The sequence below is a fragment of the Pristis pectinata genome, chromosome 29 (genome assembly GCF_009764475.1).
Source record: "Pristis pectinata isolate sPriPec2 chromosome 29, sPriPec2.1.pri, whole genome shotgun sequence".
NCBI lineage: Eukaryota > Metazoa > Chordata > Chondrichthyes > Rhinopristiformes > Pristidae > Pristis > Pristis pectinata.
Window position 1 is genome coordinate 14,358,232 of NC_067433.1, and position 25,992 is coordinate 14,384,223.

The following is a 25,992-nucleotide window of genomic DNA, read 5'->3' on the forward strand; positions in this document are numbered from 1 at the left end:
TGTTTTGTTTTTGGGAAGCTTGTTATAAGATCCCAGGAGGTTGATGAACAAGGTTAGAGCAGATGAAATTGGGGATAATACACTAGTAGATTGAGACTTGCTTAACAAGCAGAAAACAAAGAGTAGGAATAATTGGGTTCTTCTCTGGTTGTCAGGCTGTGACTAGTGGGGTCCCACAGGATCCGTCCTGGAGCCCTAACCCTTCACAATGTCAACAACTTGACTGATGGGACCAGATCCACATCCCTAAATGTTTTGATGACACAGAACTAAGTGGGAATATAAGGAACACTGAGGATGTAAAAAGGTTGCTTTGCAGATTGATTATAACATAGAATAACATGAAGTTATATATTTCAGAAGAAATAAACTGGAAAGCCAGGTTTTTTTAGATGATGAGAGATCGACAAATGTTGATGCTCAAAAGGACTTGCGTGTCTTTGTACACAACTCACAGAAAGTAAACATGCAGGCAATTATGAGGAGGAAAGGTATATTGGTCTTTATTGAAGGAAGATTTGATTACAAGAGTAAAGGTGACTTACTGCAGTTAATTAGGACCTTGGTGACACCACATCTGGAGTAAAGTATTTGATTACTGTCTCCTTACCTAAAGAAGGTTATGGCTGCCACAGTGGGAGTGCAGCAAACACTCCACTAACCCATGTGTCATAGCACTTGTAATAAAGGGCAATATGGCATTTGTCTGTTCTTTGCCCTGAAATATGTATATTATACAAATGACCTGAAGATTGAGTCAAAGTGCAATTTATCCAATTTGCTGAACACAGTGAGAGGATTAGTTGTGATGAGGATGTTTGGACCGCCTGAGTGAGTGAGTGGGCAAAATCTTGGCAAATGGAGCTTAATGCAGGAAGCGTGAGGATATGCACTTCAGTGAGAGGAAGCTAAAGGCAGAATATTATCTAACTGGAGAAAGGTTGCGGATGAACAAAATACAGAGGGATCCAGGGGTTCTTGTTTGCAAATTGCTATGTTACTAGGCAGGAACAGCATGTGTTTGGGAAGGCAAATTGTATATTGCCCTTTATTACAAGAGGACTGGTGTTCAGAAATAAGGATGTAATGTTAATATTCTACACTCAGCCTTTCTCGGTTATTTCTATTGAAATCAATCACCTCATATTATTCCATGTTATCGATTTTCTTCCTCGTTATTAAGTTTTTAGTCTCTCATGGCTGTTCCTTGTAAAATTCCCAGTCCCTTGGTCTACCACTAGGTTAGGGTTAGGGTAGGATGAGGGGGTTTATACTCCACTCATTGATTTAATATTTTCTTGAACTCCTTTCTGAACAATCAATTGTTCATTTTTCTCCTGTGGTTGTTTTAATTGGGATAAATTGCTACTGAGTGTCATGAACTAGCTGTTTAAATATTTGCCTCTGCTCAACAAACCAGTGCTATCCTGTGGCCAAACCCAACAGGGAAACGGCATAACTGCAGGGAAATCTGAAACATTGTTTGCACCCTGGAGGTTATTGACTTTGTGCAAATATTTCCCATTGATTTATCTGGGGTGAGAACGGGGGGTGGATGAGGGGGAGGTGTTGGGTGTTGCTACAGGTTGTTTTGGTCTTAGGACATTTATGGTGCTGGTTCAGCGAAATGTTCAAATATTAGAGTGGCTGGAAGAGTTGTCAATCTTCAATATTGGGACATCCCACTGGTCTTCAGGGCCTCTCCTCCCCGCCAAAGGAAAACAGTTCCCACCCCCAAACCATGTGTGTCCCCAGGAACTGAAATGACTCCATTAGGTCACAGTGGGGAGCTGGTAAGTCGCCGAGACTTGAACTGTCTGCTCAGAGTGCAGGTCCGTGTGGGGGACCATTCAAGTCACAAAGCCCTTCTGTTTCAGTCCGTTGGCCAAGGGAACCAGATCCCCTCGGAGGTCACCAGTGCATGGAGATCACCAGCGGGTCCCCCACCTGGACGTAGATGTAATGTGCTTCGTCCTGGCCCTTTGGGACTCACCCGGAAATAAAAGCCACTGTAATGTTCTATCAGACCAATTTCGTCAGCGCTGTGCTGAACTGCCCCCAGAAACATCCCAAGTCCAAAAGTCTGTCCTAACGCTGATCAATCCCCACCCCCCTTGGTAGAAAACAAAGAGCAGGAGTAAATGGATCCTTCTCCGTTTATCGCGCTGTGACTCGTGAGGTTCCACAGAGATCGGTGCTTGAGCCCGAACCCTTAACAATCTGTGTCAACGACTTGACTGATAGGACCAAATTTACTTCCCCAAATTTTCTGATGACACAAGTATACGTGGAAATGTGAGGAGTGCTCAACAAACAAGATTGGATGGCAGACTGTGTACAACAGAATAACATGGGGTGATTCCTTTCAGTTGGAACTAACTTAGAAAAGCAGAGTCTTTTTAAATGGTGAGAGATTAACAAATGTTGACGCAGAATGTGACATGTGTCGTGCACAACTCACTGAAAGTGAACATGCAGACGCTTATTATGAAGGTAAATGGTACACTGGCTTTTACTGCGAGAAGATTTGAGTACAAGAGTGAAGGTGTCTTACTGCAATTAAACTGAAATTGGTGCAGGGGACAGGGTTTCAGATTTGTGGATCATTGGGATCTCTTCTGGGGAAGATGTGCCCTGTACAAAAGGGACGGGTTACACCTGAACTGAAGGGGGTCCAATATTCTTGCAGGCAGGTCTGCTAGAACTGTTGGGGAGGGTTTAAACTTGTTTGGCAGGGGGATGGGAACCTGAGTGACAGGTCAGAGATTGGTGCATTTAGTGTACAAGTAGATGCAGCGTGTAGAAAGACTGTGAAGAAGTTGAAAGGGCAAAATTGCAGTTAGTTGGATGGGTTGAAGTATGTCTACTTTAATGCAAGGAGTATCAGGAATGAGGGGAATAAACTTAGAGCATGGGTAAGTACATTGATCTACGACGTTGTGGCTATTACAGAGACTTGGCTGTCACAAGAGCAGGAATGGCTGCTGGATATTCCGGGGTTTAGATGTTTCAAAAGGGGCAGGGACGGAGGTAAAAGAGGTGGTGGAGTGGCTTTGTTAATCAGGCACTGTGTCACAGCTGAAGAAAGGAAGGATGCCCTGGAGGGATTGTCTACTGATTCAGTGTGAGTGGAAGTCAGAAACAGGAAGGGAACGATCACTCTATTGGGAGTATTTCACAGACCCCCCAATAGCAGCAGATATGCTGAGGACCAGATCGGGAGGCAGATTTTGGAGAGGTGCAAAAGTAGCAGGATTGTTGTCATGAGTGATTTCAACTTCCCTAATATTGATTGGCAACTCTTTTCTGTAAAGGGGATAGATGGGGCAGAGTTTGTTAGGTGTGTCCTGGAAGGATTCCTGAGACAGTATGTGGACAGGCCGACTAGAAGAGAGGCCATACTGGACCTGGTACTAGGCAATGACCCTGATCAGGTTTCAGATCTCTCGGTGGGAAAGCATTCTGGAGACAGTGACCATAACTCCTTGACCTTTACCATAGCCTTGGAGAGGGAAAGGAGCAGACGATATGGGAATGTATTTAATTGGGGGATGGTAAATTAGGCAGGAACTTGGGAGCGTAAATTGGGAACAGATGTGCTTGGGGAAGTGCACAATGGAAATATGGAGGTTGTTTAAGGAATACTTGTATGGCGTTCTGGATAGGTTTGTCCCATTGAGGCAGGGTAAGGATGGTAGTGTGAAGGAACCATTGTTGACAAGAGATGTAGAACATCTTGTCAAGAGGAAGAAAGAAGCTTCCCTAAGGTTTAGAAAGCATGCATCAGACGGGGCTCTGGGGAGTTACATATAGAGCAGTAGATGTGGTGTACATGGATTTTAGTAAGGCATTTGATAAGGTTCCTCGTGGAAGGCTCATTCAAAAATCAGGAGACATGGGATCCAGGGAAATGTGGCTGTGGGAATTCAGAGTTGGCTCGCCCATAGAAGACAGAGGATGCTTGTAGATGGAGCATATTCTGCTTGGAGGTCGGTGACCAGTGGTGTTCCACAGGGATCTGTTCTGGGACGCCTGTTCTTTATGATTTTTATAAATGACTTGAATGAGGATGTGGAAGGGTGGGTTAGTAAGTTTTCAGATGACATGAAGGTCGGTGCTGTTGTGGATAGTGTAGGAGGTTGCTGTAGGTTACAACAGGACATTGATAGGAAGCAGAGCTGGGCCAGAGCTGGGCCAGAGAGCTGGGCCAGAGTTCAACCCAGAATAGAAGATCGATTTTGAAGGCAGAATACAAAGTTAATGGCAGGATTCTTAGCAGTGTGGAGGAACAGAGGGGTCTTGAGGTCCACGTCCATAGATCCCTCAAGGTCGCCACAGAGGTTGAGAGGGTTGGCCTTCGGTAGTCGGGATATTGAATTGAAGAGCCACGAGGTGATGTTGCAGCTCTGTAGAACTCTGGTTAGACCACACTTGGAGCATTGTGTTCAGTTCTGGTCACCTCGTTGTAGGAAATATGTGGAAGCTTTAGAAAGGGTGCAGGGGAGACTTACCAGGTGCTGCCTGGATAATAGAGCATGTCTTATGCGGATAGGTTGTGCGAGCTAGGGCTTTTGTCTTTGGAGAGAAGGAAGATGAGAGGTGACTTGATAGAGGTGTACAAGATGATGAGAGGCATGAATCGAGTGGACAGTCAGAGACTTTTTCCCAGGGTGACAACGGCTAACACGAGGGGACATAATTTTAGGGTGATTGGAGGAAGATATAAGAGGGATGTCAGAGGTTAGTTTTTTACACAGAGAGTGGTGGGTGCGTGGATCGCACTGCGGGCAGAGGTGGTGGAGGCAAATACATTAGGGACATTGAAGAGACTCTTAGATAGCCATGTGAATGATAGAAAATGGAGGGAAGAGTTAGATAGATCTCAGAGCAGGATAAGATATCGGTACAACATAGTGGGCCGAAGGGCTTGTACTGTGCTGTAATGTTCTATGTTGTATGTTCTATAAACAGTACTTTGGTGAGTGTATATGATTATTGTCTCCTTACTTAAAGAAGGATAGACTTGTGGGAACGCAGTAAGCATTCATCGGTGACAGATGGAATATCGGACTAAAGGCTGGAAACACTCAGCAGGTCACTAGGGACAGCAGCTTCTCAGTTGGGGCTTGGAGTCTGGTGCATCCGGGTGTTGGGTTGGGGCGCCTTCGACAAAACCCCAGTGGAAATGAGCTGTGCATCCCAAGTCCCAGGTCCAGGTCAGCGCACACGGCAATGGCAAGCCTCAGGGGGACAGCGCGCTGTCCCGCATCGAATGCTCGCCAACACAGTCCCACTGTGGGGCGCGGAGAGGTTTGGAGCAGTCGCTCCAGGTCCTCACCCGCAATCACAACCACCCTGGATGTGTAATACATAAGAAAACGTATTAAGGTGCTAGAGGGAAGGGAAAACAGAGATTCAGAGGTAGGTGTTGAGCATAACCGGATAGGAGAGGGGCGATGGACAGATAGAGCTCGGTGGGGGTGGGGAGCGGAAAGTTCATCCAAATTGTCCGGATGAGGCTCGGAGCTGGGCAGAGCTGGGTTTTGGGTCGGGAGCCTTTGACGAAGTTTGTGTGTGTGTGTGTGTGTGTGTGTGTGTGTGTGTGTGTGTGTGTGTGTGTGTGTGTGTGTGTGTGTGTGTGTGTGTGCGCGCGCGCCCGCGCGCGCCCGCGCATGTATCTGTAAATTTCTATGCAGGATAGTGTGTGCTCCAGCGCACGAAAGAGACTAATTGAGAGATCTTTGTCTACGAAAGCCCTGAAAATGTGGCAGAAAAAAAGCAGAAGCCGGAGCTTTGAGAACATGTTAGAATTCAGCAAAATATTGTCAGGAATTTAATAAAGAAATGGCAAAGAGGATAAGAGTAAACTGGTGAGAAAGAATAATAGACTGAAGGCCTTCTCCGGGTATCTGAAAGGGAAAAGGCAAGTGAGAGGAAATGTGGGTTCCTTCTCGACAGAGATGGGATGACGGGATTAATGAAATGGCAGAGGAACTGAACAAGTACTTCAGATCTCACCTCAAGGAAGAAGACACAAAAAAAATCACATAAGTACTGGGGAACGAAGGGTCCAGTACAAATCAGGAAGTAAAACAAAATTGAGTAATAAAACGTACTGGTTAATGAGTCCGAAACCTTGATAAGTCTCAGGGATCTGATGATCCACATTCTTGAGTTTTGAAAGTAGTGACTGTGGAAATGTGGATGCATTGGTTATCATCTTACACAATTCAATTCATCCACTACCTGAGAAAGGAGGGAAACAGAATACAGGGAGCTACAGACTGACAGTAGCAGTTGGGAAAATGAGTGAGTGAGAGTTAACAAGAGAAGTGAATGAGTGAGTGTTGACAAGAGAATTAGAAAATAATATGATTAAGCAGAGTCACCGCGGATTCATGAAAGTCAAATCGTGTTTGACTATTCTACTGGAATTCTTTAAGGGCATATACCTGTAGCGTAGATGAGAGGGAAAACACTGTTGGTATCGTATTTGTTTTTTTTCGTATGCTTTCGATAAGATCCCAGGAAGTTGGTGAATAAGGTCAAAGCACATGAAATTGTGGATAATATACTTGTAAATTGAGACTTGGTTAACACACGAGAAAGAAACAGAGTAGGAATAAGTGGGTCCTTCTCCGGTTGTCAGGCTGGTCCTATGGAGAACGGTGCTGGAGAACGAGCCCTTCACAATCTCTGTCAACAATTTGACTGACGGGACCAAATTAACATTTCCAAACTTCCCAATGACGCAGAATTGAGTGGGAATGTGAGGATGACCTTGTGAGGAATGTCCTTGTATGCGACTCGCTGAAAGTAAACATGCAGACCCTTAATATGAGGGCAAATGGTACATTCGCCTTTATTGCGAGAAGATTTGAGTACAAGAGTAAAGGTGTCTTCCTGCAGTTAAACAGGATTTTGGTAAGACTACATCTGGAGTCGTGTATTGTCTCCTTACCTAAATAAGGATGCTCTTGCAGTAGAGGGAGTGCACAGAAGATTCACCAGAGTGACAGGTGGAAAGTCGGATTAAAAACCGAGAATGCTGGAAACAGTCAGCCGGTCAGGCAGCAGCTGTGTAAAGAGAAACAGTGTCAAATAGTTCTGGTTCAGGGTCTTCAACCTGAAATGTTAACTCTGTGGGTCTTACCATGGATGCAGCCTGACCCGGTGACCGTTTCCGGCATTTGCAGCTTTTTCTTTCATTAAATGTTTTCTTCCCTTGGCTATTTGTTCGCTCCACCCGAACAGATTCCGGTCCTGCATCATGATTTGCCAAATCAAGATTAGGATTGATGAGGACAAAACAAGATAGGAGCAGGTGGAGGATACCTGTCCCCCGAAGTCTGCCCGGCCATTCAATATCACCAAGGGTCATCCGCCCCAGGTCTCATCTCTTCTGAGACAGTTCTCCAGAGCCATCAGTCCCCTGACCTTTCAGAATCATTAAATCATTTAATCTCTCGTTAAATACCCCCGATGATCTGAACTCCACAAATCTCTGGGGTAGGAAATTTCAAAAATTCATCACCCTCTACAAGAATAAGTTTCCACATACCTCAGTTCGAAATGACCCTAATTTTGTAACTACGTCCTCTCGTTTGAGATTCTCCCAATAATGGAAATAGCTTGCCATCCACCACACGATGCCCGCTAGTGATCTCATGTGTTTCAATTAGATCATCCCCTCCTTCTTCTGAACTTCAAAGAATATATATATAATTTCTTCAGCTGCTGATGACAGAACAACCTCCTCATCCCTGGAACTGGCCTCATGAATCTTTTCTGGGCACCATCCAATGCCAGTATATCCTCTCCTAAATACGGGGAGCAGAACTGCGTACAGCATTCCAGGTGTGGTCTCAACAGAACCGTGTACAATTGCAGCAATACTTCCCCATTTCTGAACCCCAGCCCTCCTGTAATGAAGGGCAATATGCTATTTGCCTTCCTAAGCAGTTGCTGCTCCTGCCTTGTAACTGTTTCCATTGGGAATGGTGTCGAGATCCTGAGGGCGTGGCATGATGTTGACTGAGGAGAGCCAAATGTGACCTGAGGAAACCCTTCAGTTATGGAGTTTGTGGTCCGGGTCAGGAATGCACTGTAGTGGAGGCAGATTCAAAACAGAACTGGATAAACACTTGAAAGGAAAACATTTACAGGGCAGCGATGAGAATGAGTGTGGGGGCATACGGCATCGCTCCTACCTAGAACAAATATTGACCCGATGGGCTGAGTGACCTCCTTCAACGCCTGTCCTTTCTGTGATTCTGAAGTTCTGAGTTCTTTCTGATAGGATTTCTGATCTATTCCCCAGGTACCCCACACCAGCTGGGTACTCAGAAGGTCGTGTTGCACTGTTCAACCCCCGAGCTTGTCGGTATCGAGTGTACGGGAGGGACGACCCGTCTATTGAATGTCCTGTGCGGGGGTCAGTTGGGAAATGAGCTGAAATAAATAGGCAGCTCCCTTGCAAAGTAGAAATCATCTTCAATAGAATATCGGTGACTTATCTCCTGAATGTAATGTCTGCTTCACATTAATCATACTCCTTAATTATTCTGCAATCCTTATCTTGCCCATCATTCATTTAGAAATGGGTGTGAGACAGAGGAGGCTCTTTGTGTGTGTGTGTGTGTGCGTGTGTGTGTGTGTGTGTGCGTGTGTGTGTGTGTATGTGTGTGTCTATATGTGTGTATATTTCTGTGTGTGTGCGTTGTGTGTATCTCGGTGCATTAGAAGATGTGCACAGGGCATGGAAGCTGATGTTTGATAAATCTAAATCTGAGGAAAGCACTGGGAAGTTGCCAGAATAATCAGAAGCTGGAGCTCTAGCAGAGTTTTAAAATTCAGCAATGGATGATCAGGAAATCGATAAAGAAAAAGTCTTGGAGTTTGGAGATGAATTTGCTCGGAATTATAGTATTGAGGGTGGATCTGAAGTCAATAAACAATAGTCTAACATAGGTGTCTTCACTGTCCCGATGCTCCAGAGATGTGTAGGGCGAGGGAGAAAGCATCCACAGTGGACCCGTTTCAACAGTAGGCAAATTGTGTGGGTTGAAGTCGTCTGGGAAACAGGAGTTAATCCGTGCCACGACCAGCCTCTCCAAACACTTCATGATGGTGGATGTCAGGGTCACCGGGTGGTGGTCATTACGGCACGTTACTTTATTTTCTTAGTTACCGGGTTGATCGTGGCCTTCTTAAAGCTGGCGGGAACCTCAGACTGAAGTAGGGGGAGGTTAAAAATGTCTTACTCCCTTGAACATCGGATTCACATTTGTGTTTTTCCAATCCGCTGGGACCTTCCTGGAACTCAGTGAGTTTTGAAAAGCTTCGACCACTTCCCCTTAACTCTCCGGTACAGGCCAGCGGCACCTGGTGACTCGTCTGCTTTTAGTCCAGTTATTTTTTCTCTAATACCTTATCCTGGGATGGTGACTGTTAGCAGATCTGCCATATTAGTTAAAACTAGCCCATCAGGAATCTCTGGGATATTTGCCGCGTCCTCCATTTTTCGGAAGTATCGATGTGACTTTCCTGCCGTTTAGTTGATCGACGTTATTTATTCCCCAGACTCGCTCTCTGGCGGCCCCAGGCTTGCCTTAGTCACACTCTTACTTATTATATATTCATAAGAGCCCTCGCTACTTGTTTGGATATTACATGATAGTTATCTCTCAAATTTATTTTCTCCCTCCTTATTAATTTTTTAGTCTCATTGCTGTTTACTGTAAAATTTCCAGTCCTCTGCTCTACCTCTAGGTTAGGGTAGCTTTAGACTGGTTCTACTCCGGTCAACATATTCTTGACATGCTTTGTTGACTATCGATGGTTCATTATCTCCTGCGGGACTTCATTTTAATTGGCATAGATTTCTGCTGACGGTTATGAACTGGCTGGTAAAATATTTGCCGCGGCTCAACAAATCAGTGTTATCCTGTGGCCAACTGCCGGGAAATCTGAAATATTGTTTGCACCCTGGAGGTCTTTGACTTTTTGCAAACATTTCCCATTGATTTATCTGGGGAGGGAACAGAGGTGGGTGGGGAGGGGATGTTGAGTGTTGCTGCAGGTTTTTAGATCCTGGGACATTTCTGGAGCTGGTTCAGCGCAATGTTCACATATCAGAGTGACTGGAAGAGTCGTCAATCTTCAATATTGGGATACCCCAATGGTCTTCGCAGCCAAATGAAAACAGTCCCCATAACCACACCAGGCATAAGCCCAGGAACTAAAGTGGTTTCATTAGACGTGGTGGGGAGCCAGTAACTCGCCGTGTCTTGAACAGTCTGCTCACAGGACAGGTCGGAGTTGGGGCCATTCAAATTAAAAGTCAAGTCGAAACAGTCTGTCCCAACGCGGCCATTCACTCCCCCTTGGTTAACAGGTTGTAAACAATGAGCAGTAATAAATGGGTCCTTCTCCGGTTGTCAGGCTGTGACTCGGGGGGTCCCAGAGAGATCCGTGGTCAAGCTCCAATCCTTCACAACCTGTGTCAACGACTTGATTGTTGAGAACAAAGTAACTTTTCCAAACAGTGGAAATGTGAGAGCGACCAGGAGGCAAAACGGGCGGCAGGACAGTTTGAGTAGAACGCAGAATGTTGAGGTAATCCATTTCCCACCCCAGTCCACAGCCCACCCTGGTGGCAGGGAACACACGCCCTCCTGAATATCCCACCGGTGACCCCGTTATTATTCAGCCTTGAGCCTATCACCCTGTCACCAGCAGCCTGATAAGAACGGACACACGCAGCAGGAGCGAGAGTTGAACGACCGGCGTGGCAGTGAAACTGGAGAATTAAAGTCTGCAGTCGGTGCCGCACGGACAGAGGTTGCCTGGTCCGTCACGGGGAAGAACCAGTCTGGTTGGGACGATCATGGTGTGTATGAATCAGCTTTGTGCATGCGGCTACTTGTTTGGAGTTCAGTGAAGCTCTGAGTTGCTCAACTTTGCCGCCACCAAGGTTAAAGTGACCGGGAATTATTGCAGCATTAGTAACTTGACAACGTCGCTCACCGAGCTCTCTTTCTCTCCCTTCCTCCACAGAAGCTCCTACTGTGCATCGCTCTGCTGTTTCTCGCTGCTCAACTTTCGGAATCTGGTTGCATTCTCCGGAGAAAGGACGGTGCGAAACTCCGCTCTCAGACACTTGACCGATAGCAGGGATTGAGCTGGGCGATATCACACTGATGGAGCAGAGCTAACGCTCGCCAACCTTGGCTCCCCGCCTGCTCCTCGGTCGGGCTGGAGTCTGACGGCAGTGGAGGGTGTCCCCCACGACCAGTCCTCAGCTGAGGGAGTGTAACTCTGCCGTCCGTCGGCTGAAACACGATAATGTCCACGGGCACATTGAAGGATCTCATCACAATCATGTGGGAGCCGCGCCTGTATCCCGACCAATATCTAACCCTCAACTATTAATAAAACTAATCAACTGTTGACAATCACTGGCTTTTGTGGGATCACAAAGGCTGACCTGGACCCGGGACTCGGGCCGGACCGTTCAGTTTCACTCGCATTTTGTCAACGGCGCCCGACCCAACGCCCAGCTCCAACCAGCTCTGAGCCCCAAATGAGAACCTCATGTTCGGAGCTCACTCCATACCTGCCGGCACCCGTGGTCCCAGTGTGAACCCCTGGGCCAATGTGATCCCCAGACCTCGCCCAGGCTGTGGGTGCTGGAACCAGTCACTGGGTGGGCTCTTCTTTCAGCCTTTGTGGGGGCGGTGAAGGGGGGGGAGGGATGGGGATGGATGCGCCAGATAATCCAGCTGGCGCCCACGGTAACTAGAACAAAAATCATACTCGCCTCCACTGTCCCCACTCTAAACACTGGGTAGAGCCAGTGTGACGTGAGGCGCTCACTGTGTGATCAGCTGGAGTCGAGGCATCACCTGACTCACAGCCGGGGTCTCTTAACTGATTGGGTTTTGGTTTCTCCTTGTCAGGAATGTTCTCAGGCATCTTACAGGTCAGCGCACACGGCGGCTGGAACCCGGCTCTTCCCAATGATCCGAATGGTTCACTTCCAAGGGTGCGTCGGCGTTGAGTTAACACAACCCCGCCACCCCCGCGGGTCACCCCACTCCCTGACGGCACACTGAACAACCCCTGTCTTTATGACCAACAGCGACCGCCGACTGCATTGACCCATTCGACGGGTCGGTGCACCCGGTAAGACAATCCTGGCTCGATTCCGTCTGCAGGAGGTGCAGGTGTGGCGAGGAATTTGCCGAATGCTGTCCGACGTAAGTGATCCTCCGCCGTTCAGCGCACATGATCCGACCCCGACGTGTGGACTGGCACAGCGGGGCTCGGCTGGTGTTACCGATGCCAGGCAGGGAACCAGACCCGAGACAGACTGGATCATGGAGCGGGGTCCGGATCCAGACAGAGATGGGGGGAGATGGGGGATGGTTGGGGCTGGGGAGACGTATTGGATGGGGGACGGGAAACCCAGATGAGAAGTAAGTCATAGAGTCACACAGCACGGACACAGACCCTTCGGCCCACCGAGTCCGTGCCGAGCATCAACCACCATTTACACGGATCCTGCCCCAACCCATTTTCTTCTCCCAACGTCCCACCAACTCCCACCGGATTGGGCGGTGCTGCAGACATGGGAGTTGCGGACAAGGTTGGGCTGGAGTGAGTGAAGGGTGAGTAGGCCAGTGTCCTGGGAAGGGATGAATGGGGAGAGTGGGATATTGTTAGGATGGGGCCGGAAATGGGGAGTGAGGTGCAAATGGGGCAAAATATGAGGGAGCGGCACAGCCTCCATTCAACACGGCCGCACCATTGCAGCACAGCTGTCCGCCGTCAGCGCTGGGCGGGCGGGCGGGTCTGTGCCGAGTTGTTCTCTTCTCTGTCCCGGGCTATGGACCGCTGCCCCTCTCCAACTGCACATTCGGGAGGTGACAGAGGGGAATCAGGGAACATGTGAATGGCTGCCAGTCAATTTGTGGGAGCTACTGGGGCTTCGGTTTGACAGAAAATAATAAAATATGAGCAGAAATGGCCATTCGGCCCCTCCAACCTGTCCCACAGTTGAACCACGTCGCGGCTGATCTTCCACCTCAACAACATTACCTGTACTATCCCCATATCCCTCGATTCCTCTAATATCCGGAAACCTACCGATCTGGGCTTTCAATGACTGAACGCCTAAAGCAGAGAACTTGAAAGGTTCATCACCTTCTGAGTGAAGATATTTCTCCTCATTTCAGTTCCAAGTGGCCTTTCCCTTGATCTGAGGCCGTGATCCCTGATTCCAGACTTCCCACGGTGAAAGACACCTGCACGTTTCTGCCCGATGCTTGTTCACAATGACTCCCGGGCACGAAGGCCATTAGTTATGTGGTGGGGCAGGGATTGGGGGCTCATTAGACCTTCTATCCAAAGCAGGATGTCCAGCCGAAACATGGACTACCCCTTCCCCTCCACAGATGTTGCCGGATCCTCCCGCTGTTCGTTTTATTTTGCTCGGGGTCATTAATTAAATGGTTAGTCTGGAACAGCAGATGGTGTCCTGCTTGCAAGATAGGAAGTCGATGGTGGATCAGATCGAGCAATTTAAGATCAAGAAGGTTGTGGAGATTCAGAGAGAAACTGTACCCGTTGGGAGGGGGTTCGAGATCCCGAGGGCGTGGCTTGAGGTTGACTGACAGGAGCCAAATGTGACCTGAGGAAACCCTTCAGTTATGGAGCGAGTGGTCCGGGTCAGGAATGCACTGTAGTGAAGGCAGATTCAAAACAGAACTGAATACACCCTTGAAAGGGAAACATTTACAGGACTGTGATGAGAATGAGTGTGGTGGACATGTTGCATTGCTCCTCCCTGGAAAAAGAATTGACCTGATGGGCTGAGTGATCTCCTTCTATGCCTGTCCTTCCTGTGATTCTGAAGTTCTAAGTTTTTTCCTGAATGGATTTCTGGTCTATTCCCCAGAGTCCCCACACCAGTTGGGTACCCAGAAGATTGTGTTGCACTGTTCAACCCTCGAAGGTGTCGGTATCGAGTGTCCAAGAAGAACGACCCGTCTATTGAATGTCCTGTGACACAAAGTGTTCTGTAATGAGCTGGAATTCACAGGCAGCTCTCTTCCAATGTAGAAGCAATCATCAAAAGGATATTGGAGACTTATCTCCTGCATGTAATGTCTGCTTCACATTAAACATATCCCACAGTTATTCTGCAATGTTTATCTTGCCCATTATTCATTTAGAACTGGGTGTGAGAGACAAGAGGCTCTGAAAAAGTGTGAGGTGGATTTCACAAGTGTGTGAGAAAACGTGTGTTGGAATGAGTGCAAGTAAAGTATCTAAGGAAATGTTCAGCAGGAAAGGCAGGTGTGTATTTGTCCGTGTGAGTGTGTGTGTTTTTGTGCGTGCGTTGTGTGTATCTCGGTGCAGGAGAAAATGTGCATCAGGGCATGGGAAGTAATGTTTGAGAGATCTAAGTCAAAGGAAAGCACTAGAAAGACAAGTGAGAACCAATACTTATAGCCAGTGACGGGAGATGAAGACTAATGAATAGGCAGAGGAATTAAAGAGCTACTTCATATCCACTCTTAAGGAAGGTGGCACAAAAAAACTTGGAACTGAAATTGGAATTGGTTTATTATTGTCACATGTACCGAGGTACAGTGAAAAACTTGTCTTGCATACCGATCGTACAGATCAATTTGTTGCACAGTACATTGAGGTAGTACAAGGTAAAACAATACAGAATGCAAAGTAAAGTGTCAGAGCTACAGAGAAAGTGCAGTGCAGGTAGATAATAAGGTGCAAGGTCATAACGAGGTAGATTGTGAGGTCAAGAGTCCATTTTATCATACCAGGGAACCGTTCAATAGTCTCATAACAGCAGGATAGAAGCTGTCCTTGAGCCCGGTGGAACGTGCTTTCAGGCTTTTGTATCTTCTGCTTGATGGGAGAGGGGAGAAGGGAGAATGTCTGGGGTGTCTGGGGTCTTTGATTATGCTGCCTGCTTTACCAAGGCAGTGAGAAGTATAGGCAGAGTCCTTGGAGGGGAGGTTGGTTTCCGAGATGTGCTGAGCTGTGTACACAACTGTCTATAGTTTCTTGTGGTCCCGGGCAGAGCAGTTGCCATACCAACCTGTGAAGCTTCCAGATAGGATGCTTTCTATGGTGCATTGCTAAAAGTTGGTGAGTGTCACAGGGGACATGCCAAATTTCTTTAGCCTTCTGAGGAAGTAGAGGCACTGGTGAGCTTTTTTCACCATGGTGTCTATGTGGTTGGACCAGGACAGGCTATTGATGATGTTCAGTCCTAGGAACTTGAAGCTTTCAATCCTCTTGACCTCAGCACTGTTGGTGTAGACAGGTGCATGTGCACCGCCACCCTTCCTGAAGTCAATGACCAGCTCTTTTGTTTTGCTGATATTGAGGGAAAGGTTGTTGTAATGACACCATGTCACTAAGCTCTCTATCTCCTTCCTGTACTCTGATTCATTGTTATTTGAGATACTACCCACTACAGCGGTATCATCTGCAAACTTGTAGATAGTGTTAGAGCAGGATCTTGTATAAGGACTAGAGTAGGGGGCTGAGGACACAGCCTTGTGGGACACCAGTGTTGAGAATAATCGTGACGGAGGTGTTGCTGCCTGTTCTTGCTGATTGCAGTCTGTTGGTCAAGAAGTCAAGGATACAGTTGCAAAGGGAGGTGTTGAGTTCCAGGTCTCAAGAGTTTGTGATGAGTTTGCTTGGAATTATAGTATTGAAGGTGGAGCTGCAATCAATAAACAATAGTCTAACATAGATGCCTTTACAGTCTAGATGCTTCAGAGATGAGCATAGGGCCAGGGAGCTGTCATCTGCTGTAGACCTGTTTAGATGGTAGGCGAATTACAGTGTGTTGAGGTTTTCTGAGAGGCTGGAGTTAACACGTGCCATGACCAGCCTCTCGAGCACTTCATGATGGTGGATGTCAGAGCCACCGGGTGGTAGTCATTAAGGCATGTTACCTTGTTTTTCTTAGATACTGGGTAGATAGTGGTCTTCTTAAAGCAGGTGGGACTGGAGAAACATTGATTCAGTGCAAATGAGGAACTAAAAGAAATTAATATTCATTGAAAGAATACCATGTTAAAGAGCCTGAAAACTGTTAAATCCCAAGGGATCCATTGATCTGCATCCTAGAGTTTTGAAAGAAGTGGTGTGGAGATGTGGTTTCATTAACCAATACAGTCCGAGAATGTGCTGGGGGCAGCCTGCAAGTGTCACCACGCTTACAGCGCCAACATAGCACGCCCACAACTCCTAACCTGTATGCCTTTTGGAATATGGGAGAAAACCAGAGCACCCGGAGGAAACCCACGCAGACACGGGGAGAAGGTACAAACTCCTTACAGGCAGCAGTGGAATTGAACCTGGGTTGCTGGTGCTGTAATAGCATTACTGCTACACTACCGTGCCACCCATACTTGAAAATATGTGTGCAGTTGGTGGCTGAAATGGAAATGGGAGAGAAAGAATCTAAGTATCATTAGGCCAACTATCTCAGCCATCCAACATCTCCCACCACACCGAGCGTAGTGATCTGCAGAGACCTTTTGTCCCACCAAGCTTGTAGTAGCTCATTCCCAACTCCCCTCCCAAACTGACCTGTTTCCCATTCTCATGGTTTACTTTTCAAGTACTTTTCCAATTCCCTGTTGAAGGCACAGTTACAGGAAAAGCCATGTGTTACTCCTCAGTACCATGGGATTGTTGTTTACTGAGAACCGTGCTCTATCCATAACTTTCCTCTCCATTCTCATCCTGGGAGCATTACCCATGCAGTAGGCTGGGCATTTCTCCTGCACCTTCACCAGAGAGTATTGAACCTGAGATTTCTTCACCCAAGTCAAGCTGGTCTTGTGTCTCACTGGAAAAACTCCCACTCCTGTACTAGGTTTTAGCCTTTGAATCTCAGATCTCACTTGACCAAAGTAATTTCTCAACTTTTCCCAGTCTTCATTGGCCTCTCAGTCTTCTCTGTCTTTAGAACAATCCCCCCTTTCCCACCCCACACTCTTCTTCCCCTCCACCTGCTCTCTTTTAAGTTGATCTTCTCTTTGCTCTCCCAATGGTCAATGAGTATCTCTGAGACCCAATGTGCCCTTGGCCTGACTCTGGAAGCAATTCTCCTTCTCATGGCAAGATTGTGGGAGTTTGTTATTGTAGATCATTGTTCTCTGGACTCAGGCTCCACAGTTAATGTTCATTTTGTTATCCATTTATGTTTTTCTGTTGTTCCTGCACTGCAGCCTTACTCAGACACAGCTCTAGGCCTCCCATTTTGACAGGAACAACCATTGCACCATTTCTTACTTTGTCTTGTACAGTTTGGAATCACAAGCTTGCAGGTCCTCTTAAGTCAGTCCTATTTGGTCAAATTTTTAAAAGTCTGCTCAGCCAGGTTTGGCCCCCCTTTGTGCCCATGACCCCTCCCAGTACTGCAACCCACCCATCCCAAACGCTGGTCTCCACTGACTGGGATCTTATACCTGTGTCCCCACACATCTCTCAGTTCCAGTTGGTGGCTGACTGGACACTCTCCACAGTTGCATCCCAGAACTCCCTGGCAGAGAATGTGGTCAGTGGGGTTAAGCTATTGCAGGAGTTTGTCACTGGTTGTATTCAACTCCATGCAACTCAGTACCATTGAGTCAGTGCAGCCAAATGTTCAGTGGTAAATGTATCAGGCACATTGTACTTAATTCTATTCATATATCTCCTGCATTGCTCATTGATGTTATAATAGCACCCCTCCATCATCTCCCTGCTCTGGAACTATGTCTATTTGTTCCATGCTGAGTTACACTCCTAAAAGAACCCTGTGAATACAACTTGCCATCGATGTCATCCTCAACACTTGCCTTAGGAGCAGTGGTGGAAATGGCTGCAGATGTTGCCCGAGCTACTTTCTAGCATTCTCTGTTTTTATTTCATATTTCCAGCACCTGAGGTAATTTGCTTTTAAGCATGCACAATTCTAGTTTTTGAAGAGTGTGTTTGCCAATTCTCTCTGTTAACTGCAGGCCCATCTTCCATTCCTCTGTTACTCCAGTACTGATGGACAATTTATTTAAGGATGGTCTCTACAAGTTTATCATGCTTCACGTCAATGGTATATCACATCGTATTTCTTGGTGCTCTACTCATGATGTTTTCACTTAACAATGGGTTATGAACCTTGGGAACTCTTTGCTCTGATTGAGTCTGGAAGTCTCCTCACAGGCCCCAGGATTTAGAGCAGTTTATTGCCTGATAACAACTTACCTGAGTTTTTCCTGTAGGTTACGACAGATGATTCAATGTGTGAGGAATGTGAGGAACAAGGCAAGACAGATGATGAGCTCCTGAAAGAGAATGACAATGAGTTCAGGAAACCTGGTCATAACAGACTTAAAAGGGAGGAGAACTTTATATTTCAAATGTGACTTTCAGCACATTCCAAAGCACTTAGCAACTAATGAAGTAATTTTGAAGTGTAGACACTGTTGTAGGAAACAAGGCCACCCAAATGTGCAAAGTAGAATTCCACAAACAACAGTGTGATAATGACCAGTTAAAATGTTTTATTAATGAATAAGTGTTGATTGATGGATGAATATTGGTCAGGATCCCAGGGAAATCCCTTGCTCTTTGTTAATATACTCCCATGGGAGGTGTTAGGTTCAGACAGGGACTCAGTTTAATGTCACATCCAAGTATTAGTGCTGTAGATCTGTACTGTCATGCTAGATGTTTGTGCTCACTGAAGTGGACTGTCATTCACAACTCTCTGACTTAGAGGCGTGAGTGCTAACTACTGAGACACAATCAACACATCACAACCTGGGGAAAATTTCCCTTCACTTGAACTCGCTAGAGTGCAAGAGTAATGAAACTAATCTCACCGGAGGAACTGCTGGGGAAGTCGTCCCATCATATTCCCCGTTAACAGAGAGCCACAACTGTACCATTTCATAGAGTCATAGAGCCACAGAGGCATACAGTAGAAAAACAGGTATATCAGTCCACCAAGACCACGCTGACCAGCAACCATCCATTTCATTGAGACAAGACTTCAAATTCACTGTTTCTCCTAATGAGATTCAATCCTCGGCCATTTTAATCTGAAATCTCTTTGATCAGAGGAATTAAGAGCATTAAAATAAATTGCCAGCCTCTCCAGTGAAACAACAGCTGAAGGTGAGTAGGTGTTCATGGTCCCACAGCCTTGGCATTCTCAAGGAGCTGATCTATCCACAAGGACTAACAAGGTTCATCATAGCTTAACGTCTGTAGTTGGGAAAATACCTGAAGCTGCCATTAAGGAAGAAAGAGTGAGACATCTGGATAGAAGTGGTTCCATCAGACAGACACAGCATGGATTCAGGAAGGTAGGTCCTATTTGACAAACTTACTGGAGTTCTTTGAGGATATAATGAGTGCAGGGGAAAGAGAAGAACAGGTGGATGTTGTATACTTGGATTTCCAGAAAGCATTCAATAAGTTGCCGCATAAAAAACTTATCCATAAGATAAGGATGCATGGAGTTGGGGGTAAGGTATTAGCATGGATAGAGGATTGGTTAACCAATAGAAGGCAGAGAGTTGGGATAAATGGTGTTTCTCTGGTTGACAATCAGTGGTGAAAGGTGTGCCACAGTGGTCAGTGCTGGTCCCGCAACTGTTCGCGATATATATTAATGATTTGGAAGAGGGGGCCGAGTGTAGCCTTTCTAAGTTTGCTGATGACACTAAATTGAATGGAAAAGCAAATTGTGCAGAGGATGTGGAGTGTCTGCAGAGAGACACAGATAGATTAAGTGAGTGAGTAAGGGTCTGGCAGATGGAGTACAGTGTTGGTAAATGCGAGGTTATCCACTTTGGAAGGAAAATTAGAAGATCAGATTATTATTTAAATGGTGAAATATTGTAGCATGCTGTTGTGCAGAGGGACGGGAGTGCTTGTGCAGGAATCACAAAAGGTTGGTTTCTAGGTGCAATAGGTTATCAAGAAGGCAAATGGAATGTTGGCCTTCATTGCAAGACGGATTGAATTTAAGAGCAGGGAGGTTATGCTGCAACTGTACAGGGTACTGGTGAGGCCACACCTGGAGTACTGCGTGCAGTTCTGGTCTCCTTACTTGACGAAGGATATACTGGCTTTGGAGGCAGTGCAGAAGTTCACCAGCTTGATTTTTTAAAAAGATATTTAGATATTTATTTCTTAGTCACATGTACATCAAAACACATAATGAAATGTGTCTTTTTGCTTTACTGAGAATGTGCTAGAGGCAGCCCACAAGTGTCACCACTCTTCCAGTGCCAACATAGCATGCCCACAACTCCTATCCTGTATATCTTTGAAATGTGGGAGGAAACCAGAGCACTCGGAGGAAACCCATGTAGACACAGGGAGAGTGTACAAACTCCTTACAGACAGCAGCAGGAATTGAATCTGAGTCACTGGCACTGCAATAGTGTTACGCTAACCGCTACACTACCGTTCCGGAGATGAGGGGTTAGCCTATGAGGAGAGATTGAGTTACCTGGACTTGCTGAGTCGCCTATACTCGCTGGAATTCAGATGAATGAGAGGGGATCTTATAGAAACATATAAAATTATGGAAGTGACAGATAAGATAGAGGCAGGAAGGTTATTTCCACTGGTAGGTGAGACTAGAACTAGGGGACATAGCATCAAGATTCGGGGGAGTAGATTTAGGACGGAGATGAGGAGAAACTGCTTTTCCCAGAAAGTAGTGAATCTGTGGAATTCTCTGCCCAGGGAAGCAGTAGAGGCTGCCTCATTAAATGTATTTAAGACACAGTTAGATAGATTTTTGCATAGTAGGGAAATTAAGGGTAATGGGGAAAAGGCAGGTAGGTGCATCTGAGTCCACGGCCAGATCAGCCATGATCTTATTGAATGGTGGAGCAGGCTCGATGGGCCAGATGGCCTCCTCCTGCTCCTATTTCTTATGTTCTTATAAACAGATGAGGTGTAAGGTGAGGCATACCTGTCCTCTCAGGTGGTTTAAGAGAACCTATGGGACCATTTTAAGAAGCTGGAATGAACCGCATGCTGTCCTGGGTGAATGTTTACCTCTCCATCAATGCCAGTAAATCAGATTATCTGGTCATTATCATATTGCTGTTTGTGGGATCCTGCTGTGCACACGTTGGCTGCTGCATTTCTGAGAATTCAACAGCGAATATTGTTGTATGTCACTGGCTATGAAGCCTGATAAATGTCAAAAGCAAGATGTGATCTTTATCACATTACCCTCTGTGGGAGATTGCTGTGCACTACTTGTCACCAATGGCTTGTCCTGGTCCAACCACATAGACACTATGGCCAAGAAAGCACACCAGCATCTCTACTTCCTCAGAAGTCTAAGGAAATTTATTTGACCCTCACCAATTTTTATAGATGTACTATTACAAGCATCCTATCTGGATGCACCACAGCTTGGTATGGCAACTGCTCTGCCCAAGACTGCAAGAAATTGCAGAGAGTTGTGGACACAGCTCAGCCCATCATGAAAACCAGCCTCCCTTCAATTGACTTTATCTACAGTTCTTGCTGCCTTGCAAAAACAGCCAGTATAATCAAAGACCCCTTTCACCCCAGCTATTCTCTCATGTCCCCCCTTTCATTGGCAGAAGATACAAAAGCTTCAAAACTTCTGTCCCACTGTTATAAGACTCTTGGATGGACGTCTTGTAATGTTGAACTCCTCATCTCACAATTTATCTCATCATGGCCCTTGCACCTTATTGCCTACCTGCTCTGCACTTTCTCTGTAACTGTAACTGTAACACTATATTCTGCATTCTGTTATTGTTTTTCCCTTTATTACCTCAATGTACTTATGTTTTGAAATGATCTGTGCAGGTGGCTTGCCAAACTAAGTTTTTCACCATATCTCAATGCATGTTACAATGATAGACCAATTCCAATTCTTACATGGGTGGCATTTTAAGTGCCTTAACTTGGCTGAGGAGGAACATTGTGAAAGCTGCTTTATAATGTTAGTCTCTCTGGAAATGCAAGATGATGCATGAGGTATGCTAGAAACACAAGGGGGAAAGAAATCACCCATATCTACTTCACATCTAATGAAATGTAAATCAACAACGACAATCAAAGTTGACGTATGTACCATAATTGCAGAGCTTGGTCAGAAGGAGACCTGGCGCCTTGTGTGCTTTACTCTTGAAGCTCCTGGCTGCTTTGAACATCTAGAAAAAGTCACTCAGTGGAATTGGCAGCTGTCTGATGGTTGATTGGCTGAGTCCATTGATCATAAAGACTGAAAATACACACAGGACCAGAAGCCTGCTCTATTGAACCCATAACTCAGTTTCCGCTTCCCACCACCCTATTTTCCTTCAGCAGCCTAGAATGTAACAGGGAAGAAGTCACTGGGAGACTTAATTCATCTTCCTCGCCAGCAGTGCAAAGCCAAGAAGTGAAGCCACAATCCCATCCTCTTCCCCGGCCTTATCCTGCCCCAGGTTCTGTTTGGGATTTGGCACAGATTGCAATCTCTACAATAAGGTCAGTCAGGCAGAAACCCTTCTGAATGTATTGTTTCTCACGGGAGACTTTGACAAATGACTGAGAAAGGCTTTTTGGCGATGCTGTTCCCATGTGAAGAGGTAAGAGGTAGAGACTGATGTGCCATCTCATCTTGGTGAAAGGGTTCTTGTGTTGGAATGAATCTGGTCATTTCACAGGCAGAGCTGCCTCTTCCAGATGAGCTGTCCCATGCTCTGCCTGCTCTCTCAGGTGGATATAATGGCCGGATGGTCTGACCTGCCAAAACTATTCGGTCGTTTTCTTTTTAACTTCACAATGTACCAGATATAATCACAGCTTGGTAATTAAAGACAACATTCTGACACTCACTGGGAGGAGCTTGAAGTTCCTATCCACTCTGGAGTACTGGAGACTTTGGAGGAGAGTGGGATTTGACAGCTGAGTTAACAACTTGGTTCTTGTTCCCTGCACCAAAGAGAGATTTTGATAGCACCTTTCACATCCTTTCTATGTTCTTTGCAGCCAATGTAATGTTTCTCAGAAGTAGGAATTGGTGCATAGAAAGCTCCCACACAATCTACATTGTGATAATAAGCAGAAAGTCTGGTTTTGTTCAATATGTTGATGTGGGATAAATATTGGCCAGGACACCAGGGCCATTTTCAACACATCTTCCATCCACATGAGGGACCAGAATGACCTCGGTCTAGCGTCTCATCCAATGGATAGTACCTCTGGCACTACACAACTCACTGAGATATGCACTGGAATATCAGCCTGGATGTTTATTCTCAAGACCAAAGACTGAGAACTGTTCCAAGGATTTCCGAAAAGGGAAAGCCCATTTCATAAAACTATTGGGAGCTCCAGAGATAATTTCCCTGCAATAGAACTCTCTGTAAGTTTTAGAATACTGGTGATTGAACAAGCTGCTAGGCTAGCTGGCCACCATTTCCATTTTCAGCCAAGTGGTTGTGAGCTGTGATTTGAGGTTTGAGTTTGTCTGAAGAGTAGCATGTCCCGTGTGGAAGGAGATAACTGCCCGTCTGTGATGAAGCTCAGTGTTCCTCTTTCTGCCAGTCACTGAGGTAACATTTCCATTCCATGGTGAATTAAGCATGGGGGCGGGGGAGAGGGGGGAGTGCAGGGAGAAGAGACTTTGTTAAGACTAATGTTTCTTGGTGTTAGATGTTGGTGGCACATCTCAATTGGCTTAGAAGGCTGTGGGTTCAATTCCCAACAGAAACACAATCATAATTGAGGCTGATATTTCAAAGCAGAACTGAGGCAGTCCTGCAGTGTTGGAGGTGCCTTCCTTCAAATGAGACATTATCTGGGTCTGCCCTCTGAGGGGATATGAAAATATCCCACAACATTATTTTGAAGATCAGCAGGGGAACTTTTCCCAGTTTCCTGGCTCATATTTCCCACTTGACCAATATCACTTACAAACAGATTATCTGATCATGTATCACTCTTCCATGCTTTCTTCATCACACCAGTAAGTCTTGTTGGAATTCTGTTGGCTCTAACATACTTTGGTGCTTTAAAAAATGCATATATTCCATTCCATCAGCTGGCAGAACCAGATGTTGAAAAATGTTGGAAGAGTGGTTGTTAAACTCAATGTAGACAGCAGCATTTCACCTTTATCTTGTATTGGATTTAGTGCAGGTCAATGTCTAAGTTGTAATGTGCTCCAGCAACTGAATAAAAAGAAACTTGCGGGTGATTTGGCAATCAAAGAACACCTAAAATATTTTATGCTGTGATGTGGTTTAACCAGATGAAGAAAGTTCCCAGGCTAATAAAATGACAGGCAAATTCTCTCAAACATGACTCCCACCTGTACTGTATGGGGCTGGAGCCATAAACCCATTGGTCAACCACCACTGTCCCTTGATTGTCACCAGGAGTGCAGATTCAGGTAGGTTGTGGTGCTGGCTGAGAGGAGCAATGACATTGAGGTGAGTTGGCCCGGAACCAGTTGGTGGAGTGCATGGAGCCAGAATGAATCAGGATGTTGCTGCACTAAGACATACACAGGACAGGATGGGAAAAGGAGACACTTTAAGTATCCAAACTGATTAAATAAAAGGGACATGATGTGTGAACTCATGGGCTTGGACAACACAAAGTATTCTGCCCATCAAGCTTCCAGTCACAGAGTAAGGGCAGTCTGTTAGGAGATTCTGCTCAGACTATAATTCCACAGAGTCGTAAAGAGATACAGTATGGAAGCAGGACCTTCAGTCCACTGCCTCCTCACTGGCTGTCAAGTATTAATTTTGATACTAATACGAAATGGGTTGGTTAATGGTCATTGCTAACTCAGTGGCCCAAAGGACCTGGTTCTGTGCTGTTTCTCTCTAATACTCAATGACTACCCTAACCCATTTATTCTCCCCTCATTCCCGTCAACTCTCTACAGATTCTATCACTCAACCTACACAATAGTGGCCTATCAGCCCTCCAGCAAAGGGCACTATCTGTGGATGAGATGCTAAACCAAGGCCTTTCTGGTCACTCAGGGGTGTGAGAGGAAAATGGAGCACCTAGAGGAAGCCCACAACTGTCACAGAACATGCAGACACCACACAGACAGCACCAGAGATCAGGACAAGTTGCTAGAGTTGTGAGGCTGCATCACTGTGCCACTTCCTATCCCTGAGGAACTTATTCCATCTTCCATTACACTGGACCCTGGAATATAACAGAAACCTGGCAATCTCAAAACCATCCTAATCCTTAAATGGAGTCTGTCAGATTAGTGTGATTAGCTTGGGCCAATGGCTGCAAAGACCCTGGAAAAGGTACAGAAATGATTTACTAGAAAGCTGCTGTGGATAAGAGTTCCAAAATCTGGGAATGATCTCCTTGGAGCGGAGGATGAAAGAAAATTTGATAGAAAAATAAAAGAAAGCAACAATGGGGCAAAATCCATTGTCTGGTAATAAACAGGAACAGTGATTCCTTGAGCAGTTACGAATGATAGGTATGTGACTTTATAAGAGGGTTGGATAGAACAAAATGGAAAGCCCTCCTCAGAGAAGTCAGAGAGGGAAGTTGGTAGAAGGCAAGTTGAGGAACAGTCTTCACCTGAAGAAATGTGGGGGCCGGAACTCACTGCCTGAAGGGTTTGGAGAGACAGAAACTCTACCACATAAAAAAATACCTGGATCATCCCTTGAAAAATTCCAGGGTGATAGACTAAGGTGACAGGATGTCTGAATAACCATTTTTAAGCCAGCGTAGTTGTGATGAACTAAATGGACTCCTTCACCACCATAAATATTAATAATTCATATCTTGCTCATAATCTCATCCACATCCTTTAGCCTGGTTGATTGAAGTAGAAGCCAAAACAGAGAATGTAAAAACAATCATTAAATTTTCTAGCCTGCACTGAACGTTTCATCACAGAATTCTCCACTC

At 45.9% G+C, this 25,992-nt stretch overlaps 1 protein-coding gene across 2 annotated transcripts; it reads left to right on the forward strand.

The window, feature by feature from the left end:
* The first annotated feature begins 1,758 nt into the window (after positions 1-1,758).
* Positions 1,759-14,202, forward strand: LOC127584421 (beta-microseminoprotein-like). Of its 2 annotated transcripts, XM_052041221.1 has the most exons (5): positions 1,759-1,793; positions 10,738-10,891; positions 11,059-11,137; positions 12,143-12,260; positions 13,961-14,202. In XM_052041221.1, the coding sequence occupies exons 1-4, from the start codon at positions 1,764-1,766 to the stop codon at positions 12,159-12,161; spliced, it is 282 nt and encodes a 93-aa protein (XP_051897181.1). In that variant the 5' UTR covers positions 1,759-1,763; the 3' UTR covers positions 12,162-12,260; positions 13,961-14,202. The 2 variants fall into 2 exon arrangements, with proteins under 2 accessions (XP_051897181.1, XP_051897179.1); XM_052041219.1 differs by lacking the exon at positions 1,759-1,793 and having other exon boundaries at positions 10,744-10,891.
* Positions 14,203-25,992: the final 11,790 nt, after the last annotated feature.